Source organism: Sciurus carolinensis, chromosome 18 (assembly GCF_902686445.1).
Source record: "Sciurus carolinensis chromosome 18, mSciCar1.2, whole genome shotgun sequence".
NCBI lineage: Eukaryota > Metazoa > Chordata > Mammalia > Rodentia > Sciuridae > Sciurus > Sciurus carolinensis.
The window spans coordinates 8,164,638-8,190,328 of NC_062230.1; the positions used below are offsets into that span (position 1 = coordinate 8,164,638).

The 25,691-nt window shown below is 51.6% G+C and overlaps 5 protein-coding genes across 11 annotated transcripts; 2 read left to right on the forward strand and 3 right to left on the reverse strand.

The window, feature by feature from the left end:
* Positions 1 to 78: 78 nt before the first annotated feature.
* Mblac1 (metallo-beta-lactamase domain containing 1) lies at positions 79 to 2,305 on the reverse strand. Of its 5 annotated transcripts, none has more exons than XM_047534141.1 (2): positions 2,192 to 2,305; positions 79 to 1,919 (listed from the first exon to the last, which is right to left on the reverse strand). In XM_047534141.1, exon 2 carries the CDS (start codon positions 1,900 to 1,902, stop codon positions 1,087 to 1,089), a length of 816 nt encoding a protein of 271 aa, XP_047390097.1. In that variant the 5' UTR covers positions 1,903 to 1,919; positions 2,192 to 2,305; the 3' UTR covers positions 79 to 1,086. The 5 variants fall into 5 exon arrangements, with proteins under 5 accessions (XP_047390097.1, XP_047390101.1, XP_047390099.1 ...); XM_047534145.1 differs by having other exon boundaries at positions 2,203 to 2,208; XM_047534143.1 differs by lacking the exon at positions 2,192 to 2,305 and adding an exon at positions 2,153 to 2,169.
* Positions 2,306 to 2,541: 236 nt separating this feature from the next.
* Cnpy4 (canopy FGF signaling regulator 4) lies at positions 2,542 to 7,105 on the reverse strand. Its single transcript, XM_047534146.1, has 6 exons — positions 6,892 to 7,105; positions 4,514 to 4,640; positions 4,319 to 4,415; positions 3,962 to 4,084; positions 3,337 to 3,454; positions 2,542 to 3,243 (listed from the first exon to the last, which is right to left on the reverse strand). The coding sequence occupies exons 1-6, from the start codon at positions 7,004 to 7,006 to the stop codon at positions 3,101 to 3,103; spliced, it is 723 nt and encodes a 240-aa protein (XP_047390102.1). The 5' UTR covers positions 7,007 to 7,105; the 3' UTR covers positions 2,542 to 3,100.
* A 218-nt stretch (positions 7,106 to 7,323) lies between these two features.
* Positions 7,324 to 13,679, forward strand: Taf6 (TATA-box binding protein associated factor 6). The gene is made up of 15 exons (XM_047533358.1): positions 7,324 to 7,443; positions 8,958 to 9,173; positions 9,276 to 9,362; positions 9,510 to 9,663; positions 9,860 to 9,916; positions 10,007 to 10,126; positions 10,323 to 10,468; positions 10,576 to 10,653; positions 10,759 to 10,860; positions 10,962 to 11,144; positions 11,415 to 11,489; positions 11,621 to 11,746; positions 12,267 to 12,440; positions 12,674 to 12,871; positions 13,143 to 13,679. The coding sequence occupies exons 2-15, from the start codon at positions 9,018 to 9,020 to the stop codon at positions 13,521 to 13,523; spliced, it is 2,037 nt and encodes a 678-aa protein (XP_047389314.1). The 5' UTR covers positions 7,324 to 7,443; positions 8,958 to 9,017; the 3' UTR covers positions 13,524 to 13,679.
* Ap4m1 (adaptor related protein complex 4 subunit mu 1) lies at positions 11,800 to 17,953 on the reverse strand. The gene is made up of 16 exons (XM_047533359.1): positions 17,867 to 17,953; positions 17,298 to 17,362; positions 17,111 to 17,199; positions 16,633 to 16,739; positions 16,451 to 16,547; positions 16,171 to 16,281; positions 15,997 to 16,077; positions 15,717 to 15,779; positions 15,549 to 15,615; positions 15,404 to 15,457; positions 15,142 to 15,248; positions 14,951 to 15,045; positions 14,655 to 14,699; positions 14,375 to 14,425; positions 14,164 to 14,275; positions 11,800 to 14,075 (listed from the first exon to the last, which is right to left on the reverse strand). Exons 2-16 carry the CDS (start codon positions 17,353 to 17,355, stop codon positions 13,854 to 13,856), a joined length of 1,359 nt encoding a protein of 452 aa, XP_047389315.1. The 5' UTR covers positions 17,356 to 17,362; positions 17,867 to 17,953; the 3' UTR covers positions 11,800 to 13,853.
* Mcm7 (minichromosome maintenance complex component 7) lies at positions 17,641 to 25,082 on the forward strand. 3 transcript variants are annotated; one of them, XM_047533355.1, is made up of 15 exons: positions 17,641 to 17,811; positions 18,973 to 19,052; positions 19,364 to 19,528; positions 19,700 to 19,824; positions 19,898 to 20,078; positions 20,376 to 20,513; positions 20,835 to 20,984; positions 21,131 to 21,245; positions 21,319 to 21,450; positions 21,668 to 21,751; positions 22,012 to 22,405; positions 22,695 to 22,778; positions 23,490 to 23,658; positions 24,435 to 24,544; positions 24,733 to 25,082. In XM_047533355.1, exons 1-15 carry the CDS (start codon positions 17,781 to 17,783, stop codon positions 24,932 to 24,934), a joined length of 2,160 nt encoding a protein of 719 aa, XP_047389311.1. In that variant the 5' UTR covers positions 17,641 to 17,780; the 3' UTR covers positions 24,935 to 25,082. The 3 variants fall into 3 exon arrangements, with proteins under 3 accessions (XP_047389311.1, XP_047389313.1, XP_047389312.1); XM_047533357.1 differs by lacking the exon at positions 17,641 to 17,811 and adding an exon at positions 18,368 to 18,388; XM_047533356.1 differs by lacking the exon at positions 17,641 to 17,811 and adding an exon at positions 18,598 to 18,787.
* Positions 25,083 to 25,691: the final 609 nt, after the last annotated feature.

The following is a 25,691-nucleotide window of genomic DNA, read 5'->3' on the forward strand; positions in this document are numbered from 1 at the left end:
TCCCTCCTTTTCTAGCAGTTACTTTCGGCCTCACTAAGTTGCTGAGGCTGGCCTTGACCTTGCCAACCTTCTGCCTTGGCCTTCTGAGATGCTGGGATTACAGGTGTGTTCCACCACACATGGCAAGTGATTTTTTTTTTTTTTTTTTTAATGAGACCACGTTGTTATAGCCTGCTCAAAGCCAATGATCTCCATTTTACTTAGTATAAACCCAAGCCCCTTACAAAAATCACCAAGGCCCTGCATGATGCTCCATCTATCTCTGCTCCCTCATTTCTTGACATCCATCCCTGGTCCTTTGCAGTCTGACCCCAGGGTCTTCTTGAGGCTCAAGCAGGTTAAGCTGTCCTGCCTCAGGGCTTACACCTGCTGTTCCTGTGCTTGGAATTGCCTTCCCCTAGATCCTCATATAGGCAGCTTTGTTTTCATTCAATTCTGATCAAAATCTTCTCACAGAGATTTTTCCTCACCACCCAAAACTTAAATGGCCCCCTCTCTTACCCCTGCTACTTCTTCCTCATCTTTTTTCCACATCGCTAACTACAACTTATAATTATTGGGTTGCTACTACTATTGTGGTTGTCTCCTCAATAAAATGTGGTTTTCATGAAGGACAAAGGGTGTCTAGCTTGCTTACTGTTGTATCCTGTGACTTACACGCAGTGTTTGATGTTGCGATGTTAAATAAACATCCCTTGAATGAATGAATAAGTTAATGAATTAAAGTCAAGTGTCTGAGGAGATCACCTCTGTGCCCTGCACCTTCTCCCAACAATCTGCACCCTATGAGAAACACGCAATTGGTCAAAGTGTCCCCTTGTTGCATGGTTATCATTAATGTTTCATTTTATATTCGGGGAGTTTCTATTTTTATTTTGGAGGACCCTCACAAGAACATTCTTCCATTTTTCTGAATCCTGCCCAGGATTCACACACGGGGCTGAGCCAGTCCTTGATCCTAGTTTGGTTGCAGAGACAGTGATATCAGCGGTGCCACTCTGCCCTGACGGGAAAATCTGTCTCCTGGAAGACTGGAAGTGACCGGCCTTGCCTGCTCTGATTCTGGCTGGTCAGATCCTCTGGGTCTCATCTATGAAGTGTAGGCTCCTCCTCTCCGCCCTCCGGTTCCTGACTGCTGTTTCCGAAACTCTTTGTTTCTGGTTGAGAGGTTTCCCTGACCACCCGAAAGGGGGCTCCGTGACCAGGCACCACCACGTCGGCGGTGCCCAGGACCCTCTTCCGACTCCGCTCCTGGGCCACTGGGTCTTCACTCAGCGCCTGCCACGAGTCCTCATCCCCATCACGCTCAAACACATCTCCGGCCACCACCACGGTGCCCAGGGCCGTGCCTGTCACCACTACGCTCACGTCCCGCTGGCCCCCGTGGCCCGGCGTGGCCCACACCTCGAGCCCGGGTCCTAGACGCAGGGGCCGCTTCTCATTCAGTCCGTGAGGCAGGTAGCGGCCCCCCGGCAGGCAGAAGTCGTGCGAGACCAGCAAAGCAGCCCCCGGAAACAGCCCCAGGTTCCCGATATGATCCGAGTGCCCGTGGGTCCCCACCACCAAAGTCACGTCTCCCGGGCCCACGCCCTGCCCGGCCAGGGCGCCCAGCAGCGCCTCGCGAGCCCAGGGGCCCCCAGTATCCACGAGGATGGGGCCACGGGCCGCCTCCTCCAGGGCGGTCTCCGCGCCGCCGGCCGCGGCGGGGGACTCTCGGTAATCGGAGGCCTGGCCCCAGGCCTGAGGCAGCACGAGGGTCACTGAGCCGTCCGCGCGTACGGCGTCGCCCACCTCCTCCGGCTCCGCGTAGCCCCGCAGCAGAACCACCACCGAGTAGAGGTCGCCAGGCACCAGCAGAGGGGGCGCCCCGCGCAGCGGCTCGGTCCTCACTAGGTTGCTCATGCCAGGGGAACCACGGGCTGGCGAGAAAGGAAACGGGGCTGTGGGCCAATGCCTCCAGGTTCCCAGGCCGGCCACTAGCCAAGCGGTACCTACCAAGTTTCAGCCCTCTGACACCACCCCCCACCGGCTCTTCAGGTGGCATCGCCCTCAACCCCTGCCGAGGATGGTATCGCCCGGCCTTCTTTTCTACGCGATCCCGCCCTCCCTTGTCTTCGGACCCCGCGCCAATAGTCTCTAGGTAGGTCCTCACCCGTCAGAGATATCCTTTTACCCTTGCCTCTAACCCTACCTGTTCTCTACCTTGAACCTAATCATATCGCCTTGCTTAGGTCCTTCTAGACGAAGCACAGCAATCGGAAAAACGCGAGGGATTTTGTCCTCTGCGAGCTTCCGTAAGCCCAAGTATGGCGGCCGGATCGGTGCCACGTACGTGCAACTTTTAGTTCTGGCAATCTGAGCCTGCAGAGGCTGTTCTGCCCTCAGCTTCCGTATTCTGCGACCCCAGTCAGCCTCCTTGGGCAGCAGAGTCACCAAGCACCATTAGCTGCTAAACGGACGGAGGCCAGCGACCCCATTGTCGGGAGGCTGCCTCATTAACAAGTTATAACGTGTGCACAGCCGTTTGAAACTGGGCCCAGCTCATAGTAAAACAAAGAAAAAAGTTTAATTGTGATATAGAAAATTTGGCACCTGTGAAATTAATACGGAGTAGATCAAGTAATTACCCCCAACTAACTTAGCATTGCCTCACCACCACCTACTGTCAGTCTAGTTCATGGCTTACTGGCAGGTAGCCTCCTGTATGAGGTCATAGACCCTCTTCTAAGGGTCCAGAAACAGACCTCTTGAGGGGCAAAGTGACTTTCTCAAGGCCCACAGCTCCATGCCATCACCGACTGGCATTTAAAGGGCAAAGCTCAACGCTGTCACCACACACACCTCCGAGGGGCTGGATGGCAGGCAGATGGCTCATATGTGGAGGAAGGACTTCCTCCTGCCACTGCCCCCTTTTTCCCCATGGTCATATCATCCTGCATCCCCAAGATCCTCCCTGAGATCATTTGGGAAAGAACACTTAGAAGCCTTGGGGTGGGGTCGCTCATACACAAACACACACCCTTCAAGCTATGGGGCACGGAAAGCTCAGACTTCAGAGGGTTCTTCTCCATGACCCCTCCTGGGGGCTCAAAGGTAAGGGTCAGAGATCCTCTGGGTCATGCTTGGGATGGCCTGGTGTCTTGATCCTTTCCTCCTCCTCTGCTTCCTCCTCCTCCTCTCCTTCTGCTTTCTCTTGCCCATCTGTGATCTTCTCCTTTCCAGTCCAAGTTTCCTGTAGACATGCTAGGTGGGGTTAAGAAAAAACAATTTAGATATTGTTTATGGGAATAGGGAGGCTGTTGCCTGGCAGGAGAGGAGCCCAACTCCCACACTTACCTGTTTCAGCAGCTGGGAGCACATGACCTTCACAGAGAAATTGCTGAAGGGGCTGCTCCTGATGGTGGAAGTACCACTCTCCTACAACATCTTCAAACTCTTCCAGCATGGTCTCACACTGGTCAAGCAGAAGGGTTGAAAGAATATCATTCTGCTGGGCTCTGGACAGTTTCCTCTCAGCTCTTCACTCCCTGTCTCCCTACTTAACCTGATTGGCCTTGCAGAGGCAGGCAGCCAGGAGGTTAAGCTTGGCTTACATCTATTTATGATCTGTCTTCATCCAACCAATATTTACTAGCACCTATTCTGCTAAGTAGGTTGGTAAACTGAGTCTCAGCTCTGTGAAATGGGAAATGGTAATCATACCTGCCACCTCAGGTTGTGAAAGTAAATGAAGCAGTAGCTGGAAAGTATGTGGTCTAGAATCTGGGACACAGTCAGTGCTCAATAAGTGGATATTCTTAGCCTCCAATATTACTTGATATGCTCCTGGGCCCACTTTAATAGATGGCAAAGTCCTCACTCTGCCCCCTTCTCCCTGCTAAGAGTTACACATCCCCTACAATCAAATCCTAGGACCTAGCTCCCCTCTCATCTCCCTGGACAATGTGGTATTTTATCCTACCTGCTTCTTGAGGAATGTAACCTCCACGCTGGGTTCGTCCCACAGTTCCAGTGGGATCCCTAGATCCACCTTCACTCCTTTCTGCACTAGGCCTTTCAATGTTGCCATGGTCTGACTCTGACCCTGAAAGATGGAGAATTTGGGATCCCAAAACCATCCCCTTTCCTTCCCCTTTTTACCACAAAAGCTCAACATGAGAGGCTCAGGGATGAGTTCCATGAGGGTGAGATAAGGGAGCCTGAACATGAGGGGACACTCAGGAGGTGGAGGGAAATGGACAGATAAATCTTGAGGACCTCAAGGGATACAGGTCTTTACTTCTGGGAATCAGAGTCCTTCCCTAGTTAAGGGTCTCACCTTGGCATATCTCAATGATCCCTTGCGCTCAGCATGAACACTGTAATCCAGGATCCGCTCACATAAATTCTCCAAGGCCTCTTCCAGCCTTGTCTCTCTGTGGGAAGAGGGGAAACAAAGACGCCCTGGATGCTACAGGGACTTCCAGAGCTTCTTGGTGGACTGGAAGGTGAAGGAGCACCAAGAAGGACTCACGAAACACTGTAAGGCACATGTCTCTTCCTCTTGCCTGTGTCCAGCACCTGCCCCAGCTCCAGGACCTCTCGAGATCGGCCAGTGCGACTCAGCTCCTCCTGTAGCTCCATGCTTAGCAGCTTACATACTGGTAGTGAAGAGACATGTCCAAGGGGATATAAAAGAGTGAACACACCGGCAGTTCATTCTGTAGATGACCAAAGGCAGCAGAGGACGCAAGTGCAGACTCTGGAGCCAGACTGACTGGGTTAGAATTCTGACTAAGCTTCCCAATATCTGTGTGACAATCTTGCTATGTCTCAGTTTCTTCACTTTTATAATGGGGATAATACTATGTCCATCATAGGCGTGTGATGAGAAATAAATAAATAAACCTATGTAAAATCTCTAGAACAGTACCTGGCACATAGCACAGTATGTGTTTGCTGTTACTCTGAAGTTATTTATTGTGCTCCTTCTGTATCCACACTAATGATACATCAATAAGATCCACGAGCTTTGTCTCTGGGACACTATCAGTGTAGCTGGGGATGGATAAACAGATGATGACAATGTGGTATGATGAACACTACACAAGGGTTAAGACCAAGAGACTTAATCTCACTAGGAAATGCAAAATTCATTCAAAGATTAATGACTTCCTACAAATCTTTGATTTTCATAGCAGTGAACAATATGTCTATTCCACTACTATATTTCCAGCACCTAGCACATGACTTGGCTCATGATAGGTCCCAAGAAATAAAGTGGCCCAGCTCAACATGGTGGTACATGCCTGTGATCTTGATGTCTCAGGAGGCTAAGGCAGAAGGATCACACGTGTGAGGCCAGCCTGAGCAACTTGGCAAGGCCCTAAGAAACTTAGCAAGACACTTTCTCAAAATAAAAATAAAAGGGATGGGGGCATAGCTCAGTGGTAGAGGGCCCTAGGTTCAATCCCCGGTACTAAAACAAAACAAAACATGAAAACCATAGAGAAGTAACAAGTAAACTAAAGAGGCAAAAATAACAAAATTTCTTTAAATGTACCAACACTGTGCTAGAACCTGAGATACACAGGCACTCCCCCTTCCTCCAAGGGCTTATGACTGCAGGAGGTGACAACTAAGGAAGATGGCTTCCAAAGGAGGTGATATTTAAACTGGACCTTGAAGAATGAATAGGAACTTATATAAAGAAAGAGGGCCATTTCAGGCAAAGAAAAATAGCAAAGGCACAGAGGTGTTAGAGGATGAGGCATACTCTGAACATGGGAAGTTCAGTGTCTGAAATGGAAATACTGGCAAATAGTGTGTGCATATATGGATATGTAACAACGAATCCCACATTATGTACATTTAGGATGCACCAATAAAATGTGGCAAGTAAAAGGAAGTTCAGTGTCTGAAGCATGGGTACTTTAGGGATGAGGATGGGAAAGTCGGGTTTACAACAGTTACATGCTCTGCCAAAAAAATGCTGGCTGGATGCTCTTCACAGTAGGAGGCTTGCAGAGGTGTTAAAGCAAGAACTGCCAAGATTGTCTGTGTTTAGAAAGACTAACAGGTGGCAGGAGGAGTGAGGACATAAGCAAAAAGAAGAAAAAGATTAGAACCAAGTCATGAGGGACACTGATGTGGGAATGCACCGTGTTAGTGTGTGTGTGTGTGTGTGTGTGTGTGTGTGGACAAAAAGAATCCGGGAAGAAATCAAGTCAATGAGGCAACAAACCAGGGAACCAGGGCACTCAAATGACATGGCTCTGAAGTGTCCCTTTCAGCAGGGACCCACACTAATGCATCCAAGGAAGATGCTGGTTGCTGCAAAATCCAAACAGTACATACTGGCTACAAAGCTTCACACTAGGAACTTAATAGTTGTTTGGCCTCCTCATATTTTGTTATGAGCTTCAAGGGCTGAGTTACTCACCCTCAAACCCTCTGGGGGAGGATGGGACCTGTAATTTGGAAGCGTCTCTGCCAGGTGGGGACAGAGAAGTTCACAAGATATGAGCCTCACACCCCGCCCCTGAAGACTCTCCAGATTTAGGTCTGGTGGGTAACATGGGGGAAACACACACACACTCTTAAGGTGATCGGTTGAGTGGGCGGTCCTAGGCAGACAATCCCTGAACTACAATTTCCACAACCCACTGGGACCCACGCCTGCAAGAAAAAAGTGGGTTCTCGCTGGGAGTAATGGAAGATGTAGTGCCACAATTTCAGGATGGACCTAGACATTCCCTCCCTGGATCCTATTCCAACTCCGCTAAATTCCACCAGAACCTCACTCAGGGATTCAAGGAGGACGCGGGACCCACCCATCACCGTACGTGTGGCCCGGCCTAAACGAAGGAGGAGGGCAGGGAGATGCTAATAGAGGCTGCTCCCTTTAGATACCTTCGCATTTGCTGGGTAAGCGTTCTGTGTCATCGTCCTCCTCTTTCGGCGCCTCAGCCCAAGCACCACTCACTGCCAAAAAGAAAAGCAATATTCCCAACCGCACAGGTCCCATGACAATGCGCGGTGCACAAATAACCACCGTTTGCCTTCAAACCAACTTCGGCAAGGTGGCGGGCCCTTTAAATTCAGAGGCGGTAAGCTGCAACCTTAAACCAAGGCTGGTATCACCAGCGCATGCGCAGATCCAGCCCGTAAAGGGGTGGGGCCTCAGTGCGCTGGGTTTCCCCGCCTGTTTTGTGGCGCCTCCTGAAGGTCCTGGCTGCCGGATAGTGAAAAAATAAATTCAAGTAACTTAGAATGGGAGAGTGTGCCGCTCGCATGTACACGTAGTAACAATTTTTTAATGTCATTTCAGTTGTGGGCCCGAGTGGTTTATTCTGACTTGGGGAAGTGACGGTGACTTTCTCTCGGTTTCTGCCAGGACCTGGTGCTTGGAGGGGGCGGGGCCAAGATGGCGCCGAGCGCCGGGTGAGCGGCGCTTTGGCAGCGGTGAGAGGCTTTTACTGCCCTCGGCATTTGGCTGGCGGGGGCGGGTCTGAGGGGTATTCGGGAGGAGACCCCTTGAAGGGCCCGTGTGGGGAATAGGAAGAGGACGTTTGGTGGTGTGTCCGTGCTCGTGGGTACTCCGTGTGTGTATGCATTGGAGGAATGTTGGGGGAGATGGGTTGGTTTCTCTGAGTCTCCTTTCGTGCTGCCTCGTTCTCTGCTGGGGAAACGACTGCACAGATCTAGCTCAAGTTAATACACCTCTGAGAAGCCCTCCTGCCTTCTCCCCTGTTCTGAGACGCTCCCGAGACTACAATGTGTTTTATGAGCCCTTACTGACAGTGGGTACCGCAGGGTTTTGAAGGATTAGTAGGAGTTCACAGGGGAATTGGGACACAGCTGCTTTTTGTATACCCTATATACCCTGCATCAGGCACATAGTATGTGTGGAATAATTTTGTTCCCTATAGATAAGATTTCTAAAAGTCGGAATGGAGACCTGGGATAATTTTAAAACAACCACATTCTCCCTCAGCCTCCATCTTCCTATCCCCCTACTTCTGAATACAGTTTGAAGTTAATCTTCCTAATGCCCAGATCCAATCATGCCTGTTTGCTTTTGACCGTGTAAACTCCAATCTTCAGCCTATGTCTTTTTATTGGTCTCAATAATTGTGATAGTACTTATTGAGCATCTACATCGCAATTAAAATTCATACATTTATTTAACAAGTATTATTTACAGTGTCTCAGTCACCTGTCTGGGAACCAGGAATACATCAGTGAACATAACAAAGATTCCTGTCCACATGGGGGTGAAGGAATAGAGATGATAAACATTGTATCCTCTAATGATACAATGTATTCGGAGATGTTAAATCTTATGGAAATGAAAACCATAAACAATGAAGGCAGAATGCAGAATTAAAATAGCATTCAGGGCAGACAGGCAAACAACATCTGGAAAGAACAGAGAAAAAGCTACACAGCATGGTCATTTTGGGCAGGTTTAAAGAACCACACGAGGCTGATGTGACTGGATCAGAGTAGAAAAAGGAAGGACTGGGGATCAGAGGTAATGGGAAGAAGATAAATCTCAAGGAGCCTTATAGGCCTGTGTAAGGATGTTATGATGAATGGGGAACCATTAGCAGAAAAATGATAACTTGGCATTTTAACAAAATCACTTTGACTTCTTATAAGGAGTAGATGTAGGGAGACTTAAGGTAGAAGCAGGAAGATCTCATCCAGAGGATGCTGGAGTTCTGCAGGAGATAGACAATGGTGACTTGAGTCAAAGAGTGGGAGTCAAGAAATTGGGTTGGTTATCTGGCAGATTTGATATGAGGGCACAGATAAAGAATGAGTTGCTGAATGGATGACAGATAAAGGAGAAATGGAGGATGAGGACAGCTAAGGCTGGATCAGGTGACAGGGGAGATCAGGAATTCAGTTTTAGCAGGGATTTTGAGTCATATTTCTTTTGATCTCTTCTACCTGTTCCATGCCTCTGCCAGGGTCTCCATCTCTCCACCCTGGGGCTACATCCTTCCGGGGTGGGAAGGAGGTGCTCCAGCATGGCTGAGGAGAAGAAGCTGAAGCTCAGCAATACTGTGCTGCCTTCAGAGTCGATGAAGGTTGTGGCTGAATCCATGGGCATTGCTCAGATTCAGGAGGAGACCTGCCAGCTACTAACAGATGAGGTCAGCTACCGTATCAAGGAGATTGCACAGGTAAGCTGACCCATTTGCCCAGCTCTGCTTTGTGTCAAGGGTGTTGCCCGGCCCCCTCTTTCCTCAGGGTCTTAAACCGATGTCTGTTTCTCTATCCCTCAGGATGCCTTGAAGTTCATGCACATGGGGAAGCGGCAGAAGCTCACCACCAGTGATATTGACTACGCGCTGAAGCTAAAGAATGTTGAGGTGCTTGTAAGAGACAGGAAGGGGGCCAGAGGACCGGGATGGGAGCAGGGTGGTGAGACACCATCTCTTCAGATGCTGCATTTGTCTTCAGCCAGGCCTTCTCTGGATTCTTCTTACAACAATGTCTCTTTCTCTTTCTTGATACAGCCACTCTACGGCTTCCATGCTCAGGAATTTATTCCTTTTCGTTTTGCCTCTGGTGGGGGTCGGGAGCTTTACTTCTACGAGGAGAAGGAGGTTGATCTGAGTGACATCATCAATACCCCTCTGCCTCGGGTGCCCCTGGATGTCTGCCTGAAAGGTTGGGGGAAGGGAGGGCAGGGTGGCAGGGAGGAGGGAAAGGAGGAGCAAGATGTATGGTGTGAGGAACCTCACAAGTGAAGAAACCCTCAGTGTGAGATCCCTGGTGAACAGCAGGAAGGAAAACACACCTGCCTTAGAGTGACCTCCCAGTTTCCATGTCCAACAATTCAACTTGACACCTTTCTCCCTCACAGCTCATTGGCTGAGTATTGAAGGCTGCCAGCCAGCTATACCAGAGAATCCACCTCCAGGTAACCTCCACATCCAGAACTCGCTCCTCTCTCTCCTCTGCCTCCCTTCAAACCACCTCATCACTCCTGCTGTGGCTGCTTTCCCACCAGCTCCCAAAGAGCAGCAGAAGGCCGAAGCCACAGAACCCCTGAAGTCAGCAAAACCAGGCCAGGAGGAAGATGGACCACTGAAAGGCAAAGGTCAAGGGGCTGCCCCAGCTGATGGCAAAGGTCAGTATTCTAGGTCAGGCCTCTCCTGGCTCTTATCCCAAAGCCACAAGGTCATTTGTGAATTGGGTAAGGTCAGGGCCAGTAAGTCTCAGAAAGGACTAAGAAGCCTAGAAGCAGCCAGGTGTCCTGGGTAGGGGGATGTAGAGGGTACTGAGTCCTCTTTTTTTCCCCAAACCTGTTTTCCCAATTCACACAGGGAAAGAGAAGAAGGCACCTCCCTTGCTGGAGGGGGCCCCTCTGCGCTTGAAGCCCCGCAGCATCCATGAGCTGTCTGTGGAGCAGCAGCTGTACTACAAGGAGATCACTGAGGCCTGCGTGGGGTCGTGTGAGGCCAAGAGAGCGGTGAGGGCCCCACCCACCTGCCTGCACCCTGAGACTCCTCTTGGAGCCCTTGCAGATTCTTCCTCAAGAGATCTGCCCCCACCCCATTCGCTTCCCTCCTCCCACAGGAAGCTCTGCAGAGCATTGCCACGGACCCAGGGCTCTATCAGATGCTGCCACGGTTCAGTACCTTCATCTCTGAGGGGGTGAGAGGACTGGGAAGGCCAGGCCAGGGATGAGACTCAGGGGGCAAAGACAGCAGGGGAAGCTCACCTGAGGGGTCTCTCTGCCACCTACCCTCCCTCTCATAGGTCCGTGTGAATGTGGTTCAGAACAACCTGGCCCTGCTTATCTACCTGATGCGCATGGTGAAGGCGCTAATGGACAACCCTACACTCTACCTAGAAAAATATGTGAGTTGTCCTCTGCCCACCCTCATCTTCCCAAGGTTAGGGGTCTCTGTTACCACTTATGGAAACTGTCAGAACCAGCTGACCTGCCACTTCTCCCTTAGGTGCATGAACTTATTCCAGCCGTGATGACCTGCATCGTGAGCAGACAGTTGTGCCTGCGACCTGATGTGGACAATCACTGGGCACTCCGGGACTTTGCTGCCCGCCTGGTGGCCCAGATATGCAAGCATTTCAGCACAACCACTAACAATATTCAGTCCCGGATTACTAAGACCTTCACCAAGGTAAGCCTCAAGAAAATGTCAACTATTTCATGTCACTACCCCAGGACAATGAAAGCTTCAGCCAAACCAATGGGGTGGTTTTGGCTAGGGGAAATGACACCTGGGACAGGGACAGAGGGTCAGGAATTGGTGGGGGTTGGGTCTGAGGGACTGAACCTCATCTGCAACATCTTAAATGATTTATAAGGAAAGTATATTTATGATAGAAGATTTGAATCCTTAGCAGTCTTTTCAGACTCCTTCATCTGGGTTTATTTTCCTTTTCCACAGAGCTGGGTGGATGAGAAGACTCCCTGGACAACTCGTTACGGCTCCATTGCAGGCCTGGCAGAGCTGGGACATGATGTTAGCCCCTCACCCCAGGGGAAGAAATAGGGGAAGGGAAGCAGTCTGGAGGTCATAGAGGGCAACACCTCTCTACACCTGAGACCTCTGGTGACCCCGTGGCCCTGGCTTCTCCCTTTCCTTTTCAACAGGTGATTAAGACTCTGATCCTGCCACGGCTGCAGCAGGAAGGGGAGCGAATCCGCAGCGTGCTGGACGGCCCTGTGCTGAGCAACATTGACCGCATCGGAGCTGATCACGTGCAGAGCCTTCTCCTGGTGACCAGAACCCTGCCCTGCCCTCCTCTTCTTCCCACTAATCCCCCCACCCCCCAAACAGGTAGTGGCTTAGGAAGGAAGCATCCAGTACATTTTATTTGCTCAATCTCATCTTTGCCATGTATATATGTTAACAGAGCACTTCAGAGTCTAATGCTGTTTTGGAGATGGAAAGGCACAGATTTAAGGGCTCTTAACTCAGCCTGTGGCTCTTCCTGGTCTGTACTGACACTCCCACCCCCAAGCTTTTGTATTACTGTAGGACCCATCTATGAGGCAAACGCACACCCTATGGATCAAGCACCTCTTAGATGCATATATACACAGCAAGTCCTTCATTCATTCCAGTTGGTGCTGTTTCCTTATGAGGGAGGACCACAGCATTCCTTACAGATGGCCCAGATTCCTTACAGTTTGGCCTCCAATAGGGACACCCTGAAATGGATGGGTGATCCTTCTCACCCCTTCCTCCTTGTTCTTCTGAGAGTACTAGCCATCCCTCTTTGCCTTCTCTCTACAGAAACACTGTGCCCCTGTACTGGCTAAGCTGCACCCGCCACCTGACAATCAGGATGCCTATCGGGCAGAATTTGGGTCCCTTGGGCCCCTCCTCTGCTCCCATGTGGTCAAGGCCCGGGCCCAGGCTGCTCTACAGGCACAGCAGGTCAACAGGACCACACTGACCATCACACAGGTCAGTTGCTAAGGGAGGAGGGTGAGAGGAAGTTAAGAAGGATCTGGGGATGGGACTCACATATGCACATGCAGGCCGAGTCGGTAGAGTCTCAGGAAGTCTGGGTCCCCTTAGTGGAGGATGCCCCAACCCCTGTGAGAACTACTGACAAAAATCAAGAGCACCCCAGGTCTACCTCAGGCCATTCTTCTCCTTGGGTGTTGACATTGTCTTCTTGCCTCTCCTCCCTGCAGCCCCGACCCACGCTGACCCTCTCACAGGCCCCTCAGCCTGGCCCTCGGACCCCTGGCTTACTGAAGGTCCCTGGCTCCATCGCACTGCCCGTCCAGACGCTGGTGTCTGCTCGAGCTGCTGCCCCACCTCAGCCTTCTCCTCCTCCAACCAAGTTTATCGTAATGTCCTCATCCTCCAGTGCCTCATCCACCCAGCAGGTATGTGGGGCCTGGGACAGGGATGTGAGGAGCATCGTGAGGAGTCTGGGTCCCCTCAGAGCCCCTTGGGGAGCCCCCAGAGTGGAGCTCAGTCCCCTCTGTGCCCATGGAAGGGCTACTTGCCAGGGTCTTGCAGGGCTCAAGCTGGCAGCAGTCTGTAGGTCCTGAGGATGGAAACTGTTCACAGGGAAGCTTGTGCCATATCCCCCTCAGGTCTTTGCGGAAGGGGGAGGGTGCAAGGTGACTGGCACTGCCTTCTTTTCTCCCCCAGGTCCTGTCCCTCAGCACCTCAGCCCCTGGCTCAGGCTCCACCACTACCTCTCCAGTCACCACCACAGTCCCCAGTGTGCAGCCCATTGTCAAGCTGGTCTCCACTGCTACCACCACACCTCCTAGCACCGCCCCCACCGGCCCTGGCAGCGTCCAGAAGTACATTGTCGTCTCGCTCCCCCCAGCAGGGGAGGGCAAAGGAGGCCCCCCATCCCATCCCTCTCCAGTTCCTCCCTCATCATCTTCCCCCTCCCCACTCGGGGGCAGTGCCCTCTGTGGAGGGAAACAGGAAACTGGGGACAGCCCCCCCCCAGCTCCAGGGACTCCAAAGGCTAATGGCTCCCAGCCCCCTGGATCAGGCTCCCCTCAGCCTGTTCCCTGACAATGTCATCGTCCATCTGTTGGCTGCCTCCTCCGCGGATTCCTACACATGCACACACGCATGCCGGTTGGAAGAAGTAGTAGGCTGCTTCTCCCACATGACTTTCTTTTTAGATACTGTACAGTCAGTTCCTCAGAATAAAAGTTTGATTTGTAAGTTCTGAGCCTTCTTGTGCCAGATACAGAAGGGGTGAATCCAGGGAGGCCTCCTGGTCTCAGCACTCTTCCTGCCCAAATTTAGGGCCACAGGCCAAGATGCCAAGAAAGAAAATATTGTTCTCTTCTCATTTGACTGTTGCCTTTGCTGCCTGTGTCTTGTGTTTGGGGAGCCTCAGATCCGAATGACATAGGCATCACTGTGGCTGAGGTGGCGTACCCACTTGTGGGGATTGGCATTGCTGCAGGGCCTGAAGGACAGTCTGAGGAAGCGCACCTGGAGGCCAGAGCACGTGTGCCGGGGGAGTTCAAAGGAGAGGCTTGCAGGGCCCAGCCCCAGCGGAGCTGAGGTGGAGGGCCCGTGGCTGGGAGGCCCTGACAGGCCTGGAACATCCATCTGTGAGGGAAAAGGGCAGGGAAGCCATGAGACCAGGCAGCTGCCTGTGCTGGTGGGAACAGGGTGCAAGAGGATCAACAGCAGATACCTGGAAAAGGCCTGAGAGCTGAGAGCCTCCTTGTACCCGGGGCAGGTCCCAGCGAAGGGCTCCCTCCCCCAGCTCTGCCTTCTGCTCTGGACTGCTCAGCTCCTGAGATAGGCTGCAGGATGGAGACGGAAGGTGTGCAGGCTCAGCCAGGCCTTCCTTGGCACAGTGTACTCTCCAGCCCAGAGAGGGTCCCTAGGGAGCAGATACTAACCTGACCACCCCTCGTGGTAGGGGAAGGTGCAGTCGTATGTTGAGAGCTTGGCTGCAAAGGAGAAAGAAGTCAGGTCAGCCCCAGGAAGGCAGAGTGCCTTGTCCCTGTTCTTTGAATGTCATAATGAGAGTTCAGCACAGGTTCTCCCCATTCCTGTTCCCTACCCCAATGATTCTGAGCTGATGGACACATCTGAAGGAAGCAGCAATTCTTGACCCTGACCTTGGCCCTATCTCATGTCCCAGAGAGCTGACCCAAGCCTGACCAGCCCCACTCTTACCTCTTTGGGGGCAGATCACACCTTAACTTCAGGTAAACCTGGAGCCTGAATGGAAAAGTGAAATGCCATTACGTATGCCATATTCTATTGGCACACCACCATTGCTTATGCAGGGTCTCCATGTAAGGTTGTACCCTAAGAAGGAAACCAAGATCCAGCCCAATACACTAGCCAAGACTTTTTCCAATTTGTACACTATCACCTCTGTCACCACCCTTCCACAGAAAGAGTTTTGAGAATATATATGTCTTGGTTTGGCTTCCAAAGTAGTTCTAGAACACAGGAAATGGTCTCACCGGCCTGAGCCTCGGTCCCACTGCACAGAGGGAAAGAGCCGAAAGGGAAGCGGGGAGGGGAGATCATCGGAGAGTTGGTACTTCATCACAGTCAGCTGAGACCAGAGAGGAATGAGGTCAGCATGGTCTCAGGCTGGCACTCCCTCCCTCCCCTTTGGTCAAGGAGCATAGTAGGTCACCCTGATCCTTACCTCACCCTGGGGTGGCTGCAAGCGAAGGATCCGATGAGACTCAAACTCATCCAGGTTTACTGAGCTATGAAATGAGACCTCATCAACTCGAATTCCTGGCCCGTACCCTGGAAACAGAGAAAAACCTCTCCTGACCCATGCTTAGGGAGAGAAGAGGACATAGGAGGGAGGCTCTTTCTCTAACTTATCTCCATGAAACCTTAGGCAACGACCTACTTCCTCTTAAAAAACAAAACAAAACAAAACAAAACCCTATTCTCACCTCTGAGTTCTGACTTCCCCACACAAAATTCTTCTGTCAAGCCAATGCGCATCTCTGTTGGAGGAAAGTACGTCAGGAAAGATCAGCAAACACTGTCAAATGTGCCAACAAGAAGCCCATCCGAAACCCAACCCTGGGCCCTCACCAGAGCCGCTGGGAAGAAAGCTCTTCAGCCGGATCTCTCCCTGCACATCCACCTTCAACAGTGAGCCCTGGGAGTGGTGGGGAGGTTAACACCCGGAGTCCTGACCTCCCAAACCTGTTCCCCAAGTACCATTTGTCCTCTGCTCCAGCGTTGGGGGCCCAAACTTACGTTAGATGCTATCAGTACAGACAATCTCTCGACCACATCCAAAAAAACTTCGTTCTTTTGGCTCTGAGGAAGAGAAGGGATTTAGGTGGTAGAGGCTGAAGATCTATGTTCCAAAATGACAGGTAAAAGGAAAAAGTGGGCCCTGGGGTAGGGGGACCTGAAGGTGAAGGAAGAATATCCATGTCTAGGGGAATGAAAAAACATAGCAGAATCCTGGGACTCTGAGGTCATGGGGGGAAAAAAATCAAAGTATGACCTTATCCATCCATCCCTATGTTACCTGATCAGAACGACTGGACAGGACAGGGCGACTGGCTGCACTGCTAGGGGCCACTTTGCTCTGCTGTGTCTCAGCCCCGAACTGTAAAACACCCAAAGCAACAACAAATCTTCCACTTTGATGATCCCAGCCAACCCTCCTCCTTCCTGATCCTCCTCTTTCCCAGCTACTGACCAAGCCAACGCTGCTGAGGTCAAAGAGGCTGAAGGGCTTGCTGAGCACAGCTTCTGTCTGGATGAAGTTCCTCAGCATCTCTGTGGATGTTGTCTGAACATAGCCATAGTCCTAGGGGTGAAGGAGGGCAAACGAGATTTTTGGGTGGTCATTAGATGGAAAGAGTGAAAAAGAGTGGATTTAGCCTCCTAACCACAGGATCCCACAGTAAAAAAAAAAAAAAAAAAAAGAGGACATACCTTCAGCGAAATGGGGGAAAAGGAAAGTCCTTGGGCCTTACCAGCACTTCATCCAGGAGTTCATAGACAAGAGCCACGTTTCGAGAGATGGTTCCCTCGCTGAGGGAGCCACAGTAATCGCCCAGGAGAGTGGCTAACCTGAAGAAACAGGGCCGAGTATTTATAAATAAATCCTCCTCCTCTCAGGCCCCCACTCCCAGGTGCCTGGCCCTGCCCTCCTCACCGGGACAGCAGCTCTAGGAGGCTGAAGGGAGAAATGTTTTCTGAAGTGGTGGCCACCAAGTAGAGGCCGCTGTGTCTGATATGAATGAAATGTCGGTCGTCGTGGTGCTGGCGGGAGGGAAAATAGGGTCAAGAAAAAAGGGTTGTAGTGAAGCAGGGCCTACAAGGTCGGAGCTCGAACCCGGATGTCCCTTCCAGTCACAGCAACAGTGTGACTTTGGGTGATCCCTGAGCCCTTCCTCAGGCCCGCTTCCTAATGCGTACAGAGGGTTAATGACAAGTGCCACCCTAGCCTCGTCAAAGGTTGAAACATGCATGAAGCGCTGTGCCTGGTATGCTGTTAGCGCTCAATAAACTTTCGTTAGTTGCATCTGGTGGAATGTAACCCAGAGCGGAAGCCTCCAGGGAAACAACCCCTGCAAGCGACGCAGCGCCCACCCGGTTCCCCAGTCCCCGGCCCGCGCGCCGCCAGTGGTTACCATGACAACCGGGGACTCGTCTCCTGGCAGTCCCGTCAGCTTCCGGTAGAAGAGCTCAGCCACATCCCGGCCACCACTGTCCCCGCGGACTGGCCGGGTGGAAGGACAGTTAAGGAGTGAGCGACAGACTGGGTCTGGGCTCGACTTCCACCCAGCCGTTCCATCCCGCCCCGCGGGTCAAGGATACAGTCTTTGTAGATGAGCGGGTCCCCCTTGGAAGACAGGATGAAGAACTGGGAAATCATGGCTGTTCTGGAGAGAAAACAAGACGGAGAAAGTTGGGCCTGCCCCGCCCTGCTGCCCCGGAACAAAAGAACGCGCGAGGGCTGGCCCTTTAAGGAGGACTCGCCTCCTCCCTCCCCAGCTCCGACCGCGGGAAACCCGGCGCCGGTCCCGCCCTGCTGGGCGATTCCCCTCAACCGCCCACCACCTCCCCGTCACTCGGACCAGGACAGCCCGGTGATTGGTCGAGGTTGTGGCCTGCGGCGGCTGAGAGCAGAGGAAGACCCTCCACTTCGATTGGCCCGCCCGCGGCGGCGCCGATCACGTGGGGGGAGACGTTTCGCGCCAATTTCGGTTGGTCTGCCACAGTCCGCCTCAGCGCCGCTCCGTGCTCCTGGGAGGGAAACTCCTGAGCCTGCCAGCTGCTGCCGCGCGGCCCCTGGCAGCAATGGCACTTAAGGACTACGCGCTCGAAAAAGGTAAGGTGCTGCAAGTCTGGAAAGGGGATCTTGCGTGGAAAGACTCGGCGAGCACCTGTTGGTGTGGGCTGGGGTCTTTGAGGACCAGGGTCTGCGGGCCGTGGGGCGCGCGAGGCCAGAAGCAGAGCCGTGCGGCGGCGGGATCGAGGTAGACAGTGCCGGGAGGCGCGTGGGAGGCCACCGGATCGGAAATGAGCGGGTAATACCGCCCCAGAAAGATGCTGGGGTCGTGGGTGGGGCGGGAGCCGGCTGGGGGGCGGCAGAGGGGAGGGTTGCTCGCGCCCAGGAGAGACCCGGACCGCCGGGAACCCCATCAAAGGGCCCCCGGCTCAGGGACGGGGACCCGGAGCCCGCCTCTCTTGGCGCCTTGGGGCACTGGCGAGTTCCCGCGTCCTCCGGAGACGCGCCGAAGCCCCGGGGGCGGGCAGGCCGGAGCCGCTGCGCCCCGTGATTGGCTGTTTTCGGCCGCCCTCCCAGCGGAAGTGGAGGCGGACGGAAGTGGCGCGACGCAGTTGGAGGGAGTGTCGTGTGTAAACAGTGTTCTTCCGCGCGGCGGCCTTGGAGAGAGCTGCCGAGGGTGGGGGCGTGCCTGGACTCGGGGGCTTAGCGCGAGACCACGAGAGGCGGCAGTGGGGTGGGACCGGGTGGCCCTTGGCGTGCTGGCCAATCGCGGGACGGGCTCTGGCTTCGGGCGGAGGAATTCCGGGCGGTGAAGCGGCTGGAATCCAGGCCCATGTGCTTCTTTGTTTACTAAGAGCGGAAGCAGTGGCGGGAGCGGGGGTGGGGTGGCGGGCCAGTCTGGTGGCGGAGGTCCTGGCGAGAGTTGCGGCCTGGGGAGTCCGAAGGAAGCGGGGAGTCTTAAGGGTGGAAGGAGTGCTGAGAACTTTGAGACCCGAGGGTGTTGTAAGGGTGTGGGAGGCCGCTGGGGAAGAGTGCTGTGGTTCTTAATTGCCAGGGGCCCCATATTCTTCCCCAGGTAAGGACAGACATGTGAAAAGAAGTCCTGCTCTCTTTGGGGAGAACTGTGTAGGCTTTCTTAAATGTTCTCATAATTAATAAGTTCATAGATCCTATTCTACTTGAAAGTGGGTTTCTTCGGTTTCTGGTAGGGATTTGGGATAAGGAAGAAAGATTGTTCTTGATTTTGCGTTTACATTGTAGAAAAGGTTAAGAAGTTCCTACAAGAGTTTTACCAGGATGATGAATTTGGGAAGAAGCAGTTCAAATATGGGAACCAGTTGGTAAGTCGAAAATTAAGAGAAGGGAGTGGGGAATGGGGTGGAGCTTCAAGTGCTGTAGGTGGTTGCCTGACTTGTTTTAGCAAGTGTGTAAGTGACCTGTTCAGTCAGGCACGTGGTACCTGATAAGTGAATGTCTTACTACATTGATAATGATTAGGGTGTTTGAAGGAGCCAAGAAGTGAGTATTGCTGTTGTACTGCTTTCTTCCTTGTGGAGGCCCAGAGACTGTGTGCTGAGCTCACTACAGTGGTTCTTTTATATGGACCAGGTAAACTTGGCCCTGAGGTGTTGCTCTCTCTTTCCCAACCCAGGTTCAGCTGGCTCATCGGGAACAAGTGGCAATGTATGTGGACCTGGATGACGTAGCTGAGGATGACCCCGAGCTGGTGGACTCAATTTGTGAGAATGCCAAGCGCTATGCAAGGCTCTTTGCTGATGCTATACAAGAGCTGCTGCCTCAGTACAAGGAGAGGGAGGTGAGTGCCTGGAGAAATAGCAGACCCAGGAATTGAAGCCTCTGGTGAGAGGCTTTTCAGATCTTTATAGTTTTTAAAGTACTAAAAAGGAAAAGCCTTAGCTCTGCCCAGTGCCCTGTGTTCTCTTTTCCCCATCCTACTACTGCTCATATTTCCTGTCTTCTCTTCTAGGTGGTAAATAAAGATGTCTTGGATGTTTACATTGAGCACAGGCTGATGATGGAGCAACGGAGCCGGGATCCTGGGGCTATCCGGAGCCCCCAGAACCAATATCCTCCTGAGCTCATGCGCAGATTGTGAGTGTCTCTGTGGGGAAAGGTCAGGGATTTGTCCCCCAGGACCTTGCTGATGATTATTTTCTCTTCTCAGTGAGCTGTATTTTCAAGGTCCAAGCAGCAGTAAACCCCGTGTGATCCGGGAAGTACGCGCTGACTCTGTGGGGAAATTGGTAACTGTGCGCGGAATTGTCACTCGAGTTTCTGAAGTCAAACCCAGGATGGTGGTTGCCACTTACACTTGTGATCAGTGTGGGGCAGAGACCTATCAGCCGGTATGTCTGCAATGTGGAATAAGGAAGTATTCAACACTTTGATTTTTTGTTTTTACTCATTGGTGTTGATCTGTTGTTTTCTCTGGTTATCTTTGAAAGATGTTAATGTAGTCTCTTTCCATCTTTTAGTATATAGTGGTCTTCCTGTTTTCCTTTCTTGGTGTTTGTCATTATTGACCAAGAGTAATTCTAAGGGGTTCTTGACACTTCGAGGATGCCTTCTGTAGAGAGGAAACGATTTAAATGATGACAGTAAGTGGCTCTTCTGACTTCTGTTGGTACGTTCTTATGTCCTAGATCCAGTCCCCAACTTTCATGCCTTTGATCATGTGCCCAAGCCAGGAGTGCCAAACCAACCGCTCAGGAGGGCGGCTGTATCTGCAGACACGTGGCTCTAAATTCATCAAATTCCAGGAAATGAAGATGCAGGAACATGTGAGTTTGGGGTATGTGGCCCAGGACAGGTGGAACAGGGAGTCCACCTGCGTCCTACTGTCACTCTTGGAATGGCAGGAAGAAAGAAGAGCAGAAAGGGAAAGACCTAAGGCAGACAGGTAACTTAGAGCAAGAGGGAGGTTTAACTAGAATTTTCTGATTGATTGAGTTGGAAAGGTAGAGGATTCTTCTGTTCTGTGGTTTAAAGGTCGGGCAAGCTGAGAGAAGTCGTAGAGTGGGATGCCTAGGGAAAGTCAGGTCCCTGTGGACTTGTCTTTGTGATTTCTTCTTCTCCTCGTTTCATATTCTCCTCTTCTTTAGAGTGACCAAGTACCTGTGGGAAACATCCCTCGTAGCATCACAGTGCTAGTAGAAGGAGAGAATACAAGGATTGCCCAGCCTGGAGACCACGTCAGTGTCACTGGTATTTTCTTGCCAGTCTTGCGCTCGGGGTTCCGACAGGTGGTGCAGGTAAGAAGGTTTGAAATGAAAACAGTCCCTTTTCTCCTCACCCATTCTTTTCACCCCTCAGAGAGTTTTGTCAAGAAATTTAGGGAATTGGGTGGTGGGCAAGTTACACGGATTTCATTCACATTCAGGCATTTTCTTGTCCCAAGGGTTTACTCTCGGAAACTTACTTAGAAGCTCATCGAATTGTGAAGATGAATAAGAGTGAGGATGATGAGGCTGGGGCTGGAGAGCTGAGCAGGGAGGAGCTGAGGCAGATTGCAGGTAAGGGGTCAGGGGAAAGAGTGGGAATTCAAGTTTCTTCCTAGCCCCAGTGCATATTCTAACTCCCTTGCAGAGGAAGATTTCTATGAAAAGCTGGCTGCTTCTATTGCCCCAGAGATATATGGGCATGAGGATGTGAAGAAAGCACTGTTGTTGCTTCTGGTGGGTGGCGTGGACCAGTCTCCTCGAGGCATGAAAATCAGGGGTAAGAAGGAAAAAGATGAAGCAATTCGGGGTGGATGATAGCATTTGGGAGGAAGAAAAGGATGACAAGGCTTAGTGTCTCTTCAGATCACAAAAGTTGGTGTCTTGGCTTTAAGGGTATAGGGAAGGCTTAGAAGAAATAACAGGAGGGGAGGCAGACCTGAGAAGTGGTTTTAAACAACTTGCTTAGGTCGTATGACTTCTTTGTTTTCTTCTAGGCAACATCAACATCTGCCTGATGGGAGATCCTGGTGTGGCCAAGTCTCAGCTTCTATCTTACATTGATCGCCTGGCACCTCGCAGTGAGTAGGGACAGGGATAGAGTACAGTCTTGTTTGTTCAAAAGGTGGAGGTTGGGGGGAGGGCCTCTCAGGTGAGGGTGGATGGAAGGGAGAGGGATGTTGCCTGCACAGCATGGCGTAGCTCTTCAGCCACCTCAGGAAGGCCTGAGCTGGGGAGCAGTTCCAGTGCCGGCCTTGTGTCACTGGCCCATCCCCATCCTTGCTCTGTGCTTGCTCCCTTCCTTTTCCTTTCTAAACGTGTTTGCTGCTTGCTTTTCCAGGCCAGTACACAACAGGCCGGGGCTCCTCTGGAGTGGGGCTAACAGCAGCTGTGCTGAGAGATAGTGTGAGTGGAGAATTGACCTTAGAGGGTGGAGCCCTTGTGCTGGCTGACCAGGGCGTGTGCTGCATTGATGAGTTTGACAAGATGGCTGAGGCCGACCGCACAGCCATCCATGAAGTCATGGAGCAACAGACCATCTCCATCGCCAAGGCGGGCATTCTTACCACACTTAATGCCCGCTGCTCCATCTTAGCTGCCGCCAACCCTGCCTATGGGCGCTATAATCCCCGCCGCAGCCTGGAGCAGAACATACAGCTTCCTGCTGCACTGCTCTCCCGATTTGACCTCCTCTGGCTGATCCAGGACCGGCCTGACAGAGACAATGACCTCCGGTGAATGAAGCTTCTCATCCAGAGAGCCTTTTTAATAATCTGGAGGGAGGGAGGGGAAATCAGAAAATTCCCCAGCATCTCTGCTTGTGGTAACTCCAGAGCCTTCCCCTCTTAAGCAAGGCTGGTCCCTTGTTCTTAGTGTCAGGGCTAAGATCCCGATGAGGGTTTCCTGGAAAGTCTGACCTTGTCAGTGAGGGAGAAGTGGAAGGAATCAAGTGAGGGATATTTTGAGTTAGGACTTGGGCATATACCCCCTAAAAAGCATTACTTCTGCCTCCATTCTAACCAGGTTGGCCCAGCACATCACCTATGTGCATCAGCACAGCCGGCAACCCCCTGCCCAGTTTGAACCTCTGGACATGAAGCTTATGAGGTAGGAGGGCTGGGTAGGGATGGGTGTTCCTCAGGGAAGCCCCCAGTGCATGACAGTGTCTTGGGTCACATGTTTCCTGAAAAGCTTTTGGTCTTGGGGTGTTTTTAATCACCCTTCTCCTGACATATCCTGAGTCTAAGAACAGTGAGTGAATCTAGGTCCCTGCTCACCCCGCAGCCTGACTTCATAAGAACAGAGCATGCACCTTCAGGTTCTGCCTTTCTTAACCACCTCTGCTGGATCCTGCTGCCCAGATACTGTATCACTTCTCCATAGCCACCCAACCTCCACCCCCATTCTCAGGTTTTTATTCCTTTGACTTTAAATAATTCTCTTTAAACAAAGTATTTTTGTTCCCTTTAGCTATGCCATAGTACTCTTAGGAGACTGGATTATTTTTTGTTTTTGTTCTTTTTAGTTGTATATTGGATCATTTCTTACGACAGGTGATTTGTCTTGTTTTTTGCAAAGGCCTTTTTCCTGAAAAGTTGGAAGTAATTTGAAATGCACTGGCAGCTCTACATTTGGAGAAATTTCTTCAGTGATCCTTAAACCAAGCAAATAATCATCTGTTGGTTGCTTTTTTCTCTATTCTAAAAGTCTTCCAAGAATTTTCTTAAATGGGGCACCCTTGCGCAGATAGAACTTGTGCCCCCTGTACTCCATTCCCATCTCCTTTTTCTGTTTCCCCATGAACCTTTTCTCCCACAGACGGTACATAGCTATGTGCAGAGAGAAGCAGCCCACAGTGCCCGAGTCTCTGGCTGACTACATCACAGCAGCGTATGTGGAGATGAGGCGAGAGGCTTGGGCCAGTAAGGATGCCACCTATACATCTGCTCGAACTCTGCTGGCTATTCTTCGACTTTCTACTGCTCTGGTGAGTGCGCAGTCCCTGTCATGCTGGATGGCAGTCAGTTTTGACCCCTGCTTGGCAATTTGCCTTAACATGGTCCTCTTGCTGCCTCCTCCCTCTCACCGGCCCTGCCGGGGCTAAAGTGCTGACAGTGCAGATAGTGGTCCTCTCCGTGCTACCGCACTGTGGGTACTTGCTGCTCCAGCAGGGCATGCACAGCGCCCATGGAGGGAAAGGCCTTCTCCTCTCTGCTTCAGCCTCACTGGTGGATGGGTGGGTTCAGTTCATTCCCTGTGTCCTACCTCCTGTGCTACATACACCTTTATTTCTGTCCTCACATCTTGGACCTTAGTCGTGGGGGCTCCAAAGTGCTGTTCGTGCAGGTAGTGTGATTACCCGACCTACTGCTGAGCTAGCACTTCCCGAGCCCCCAGGACACACCCCTCTGCCAATCGCCTCCTTGGCTGAGCTCCCCAGGCTCCATCTGTCATGGTGGGGAGCCCAGTGGAGTTCAGAAGGATCTGGTCTCCCTCACAGGACAGCTGAACACCGGGACTGGCCAGTGTTGAGAGGCGGAGACTTGGGCAATTGCTGGACGCTGCCCTGGGCATTGCACTTGTCTCGGTCTGACAGTGCCGGCCCAACACTGCGGATATGGAGGGCAGGCAGGGGTCCCCATTCTTGTTCTGAGTAGGCAATGCATGGCTTGCCCTGCCTTAAAGCTGGAACAAGGGGGGGTCCCTAATTCTGTTCCATTCCCCTCCTCTCGTCCCCATCTCTCTCCCCTGCCTTCCCCTTAGGCACGCCTGCGAATGGTGGACACAGTAGAGAAGGAAGATGTGAATGAAGCCATACGGCTAATGGAGATGTCAAAGGACTCACTTCTAGGCGACAAGGGGCAGACAACCAGGTGAGTGGCTTTATGAAGGATGAAATTGGGTTACTGTGGCTTTCTTGAGCAGATCACTTTCATCTTCATGGTTTCTGTATCCACAAGTTTACCAAATTGGCTTCAGAATTCTGACACCGGCCACTGTCTGTTTCTGTCAAGTGTTCTGGTTTCCACTCTAATTCTACACAACCACACGTTTCCTTCAGGACCCAGAGGCCAGCAGATGTGATATTTGCCACTATCCGTGAATTGGTCTCAGGGGGCCGAAGTGTCCGGTTTTCTGAGGCAGAGCAGCGCTGCATATCACGTGGTTTTACACCTGCCCAATTCCAGGCGGCTCTGGACGAGTATGAGGAGTTAAATGTCTGGCAGGTCAATGCCTCCCGGACAAGGATCACCTTTGTTTGATTGCTGCCTACATGAGACAATGGGCCCCGCCCAAGATTTTGCTGACCTGCTCTTCTGAAATTGTAATGATACCCTGGAGGGGAAAGAGATCCCCTCTTCCCACTGATGCACTTGTTTTATTCCTTTGGCTAATAAAAGTATCATCACCTTTTAGCTTATGTCTAACTTCATTCATATCATTCACTTTTGTGCTTATCCTATTCCATTCATTTGATAAATTATACAAGGTACCTGCTGTATCTGCCAGGCACAAGAATCCATCAAGAAGAATGACATCCCTACCAAATGGAAACTGTTTGGGCTGGGTCCATTTTTATTCCAGATCCCTCTCCTGTTTTCACTCCCCTTCCCTGTTAAATCTCCCAGTACGTACTGGACCTTGTATGTGCCAGTCGGACTTTGGGAATACAGCAGTAGGGTAAGATGCAGGCTTTCCCAGACCCAGTGTTTTGATTTCTTGAAATGATCCAATCATTCACCCTTAGTCCTCAATTCCCTCTAAAACCCTATTTAGGAGTAACATTTAAAAATGTATCACCTGGCACAAGTAATCACATAACGTGGATTCCAGTCTTTAGACCGCTTGCTGAGTCTCATCTTGAGTGTGGATACTAACTAGTTCCTCTGCCTCTTGGGGTTGAGGCACCACATGGTTGAAGCACAAAGAAATTGAAGACCCTCTTGGTAATTCATCATACCCAGAGGATCAAAGCTTTGAGTTGCTCATAATGAAAATGTTTTTAATATCCTCCTTCCT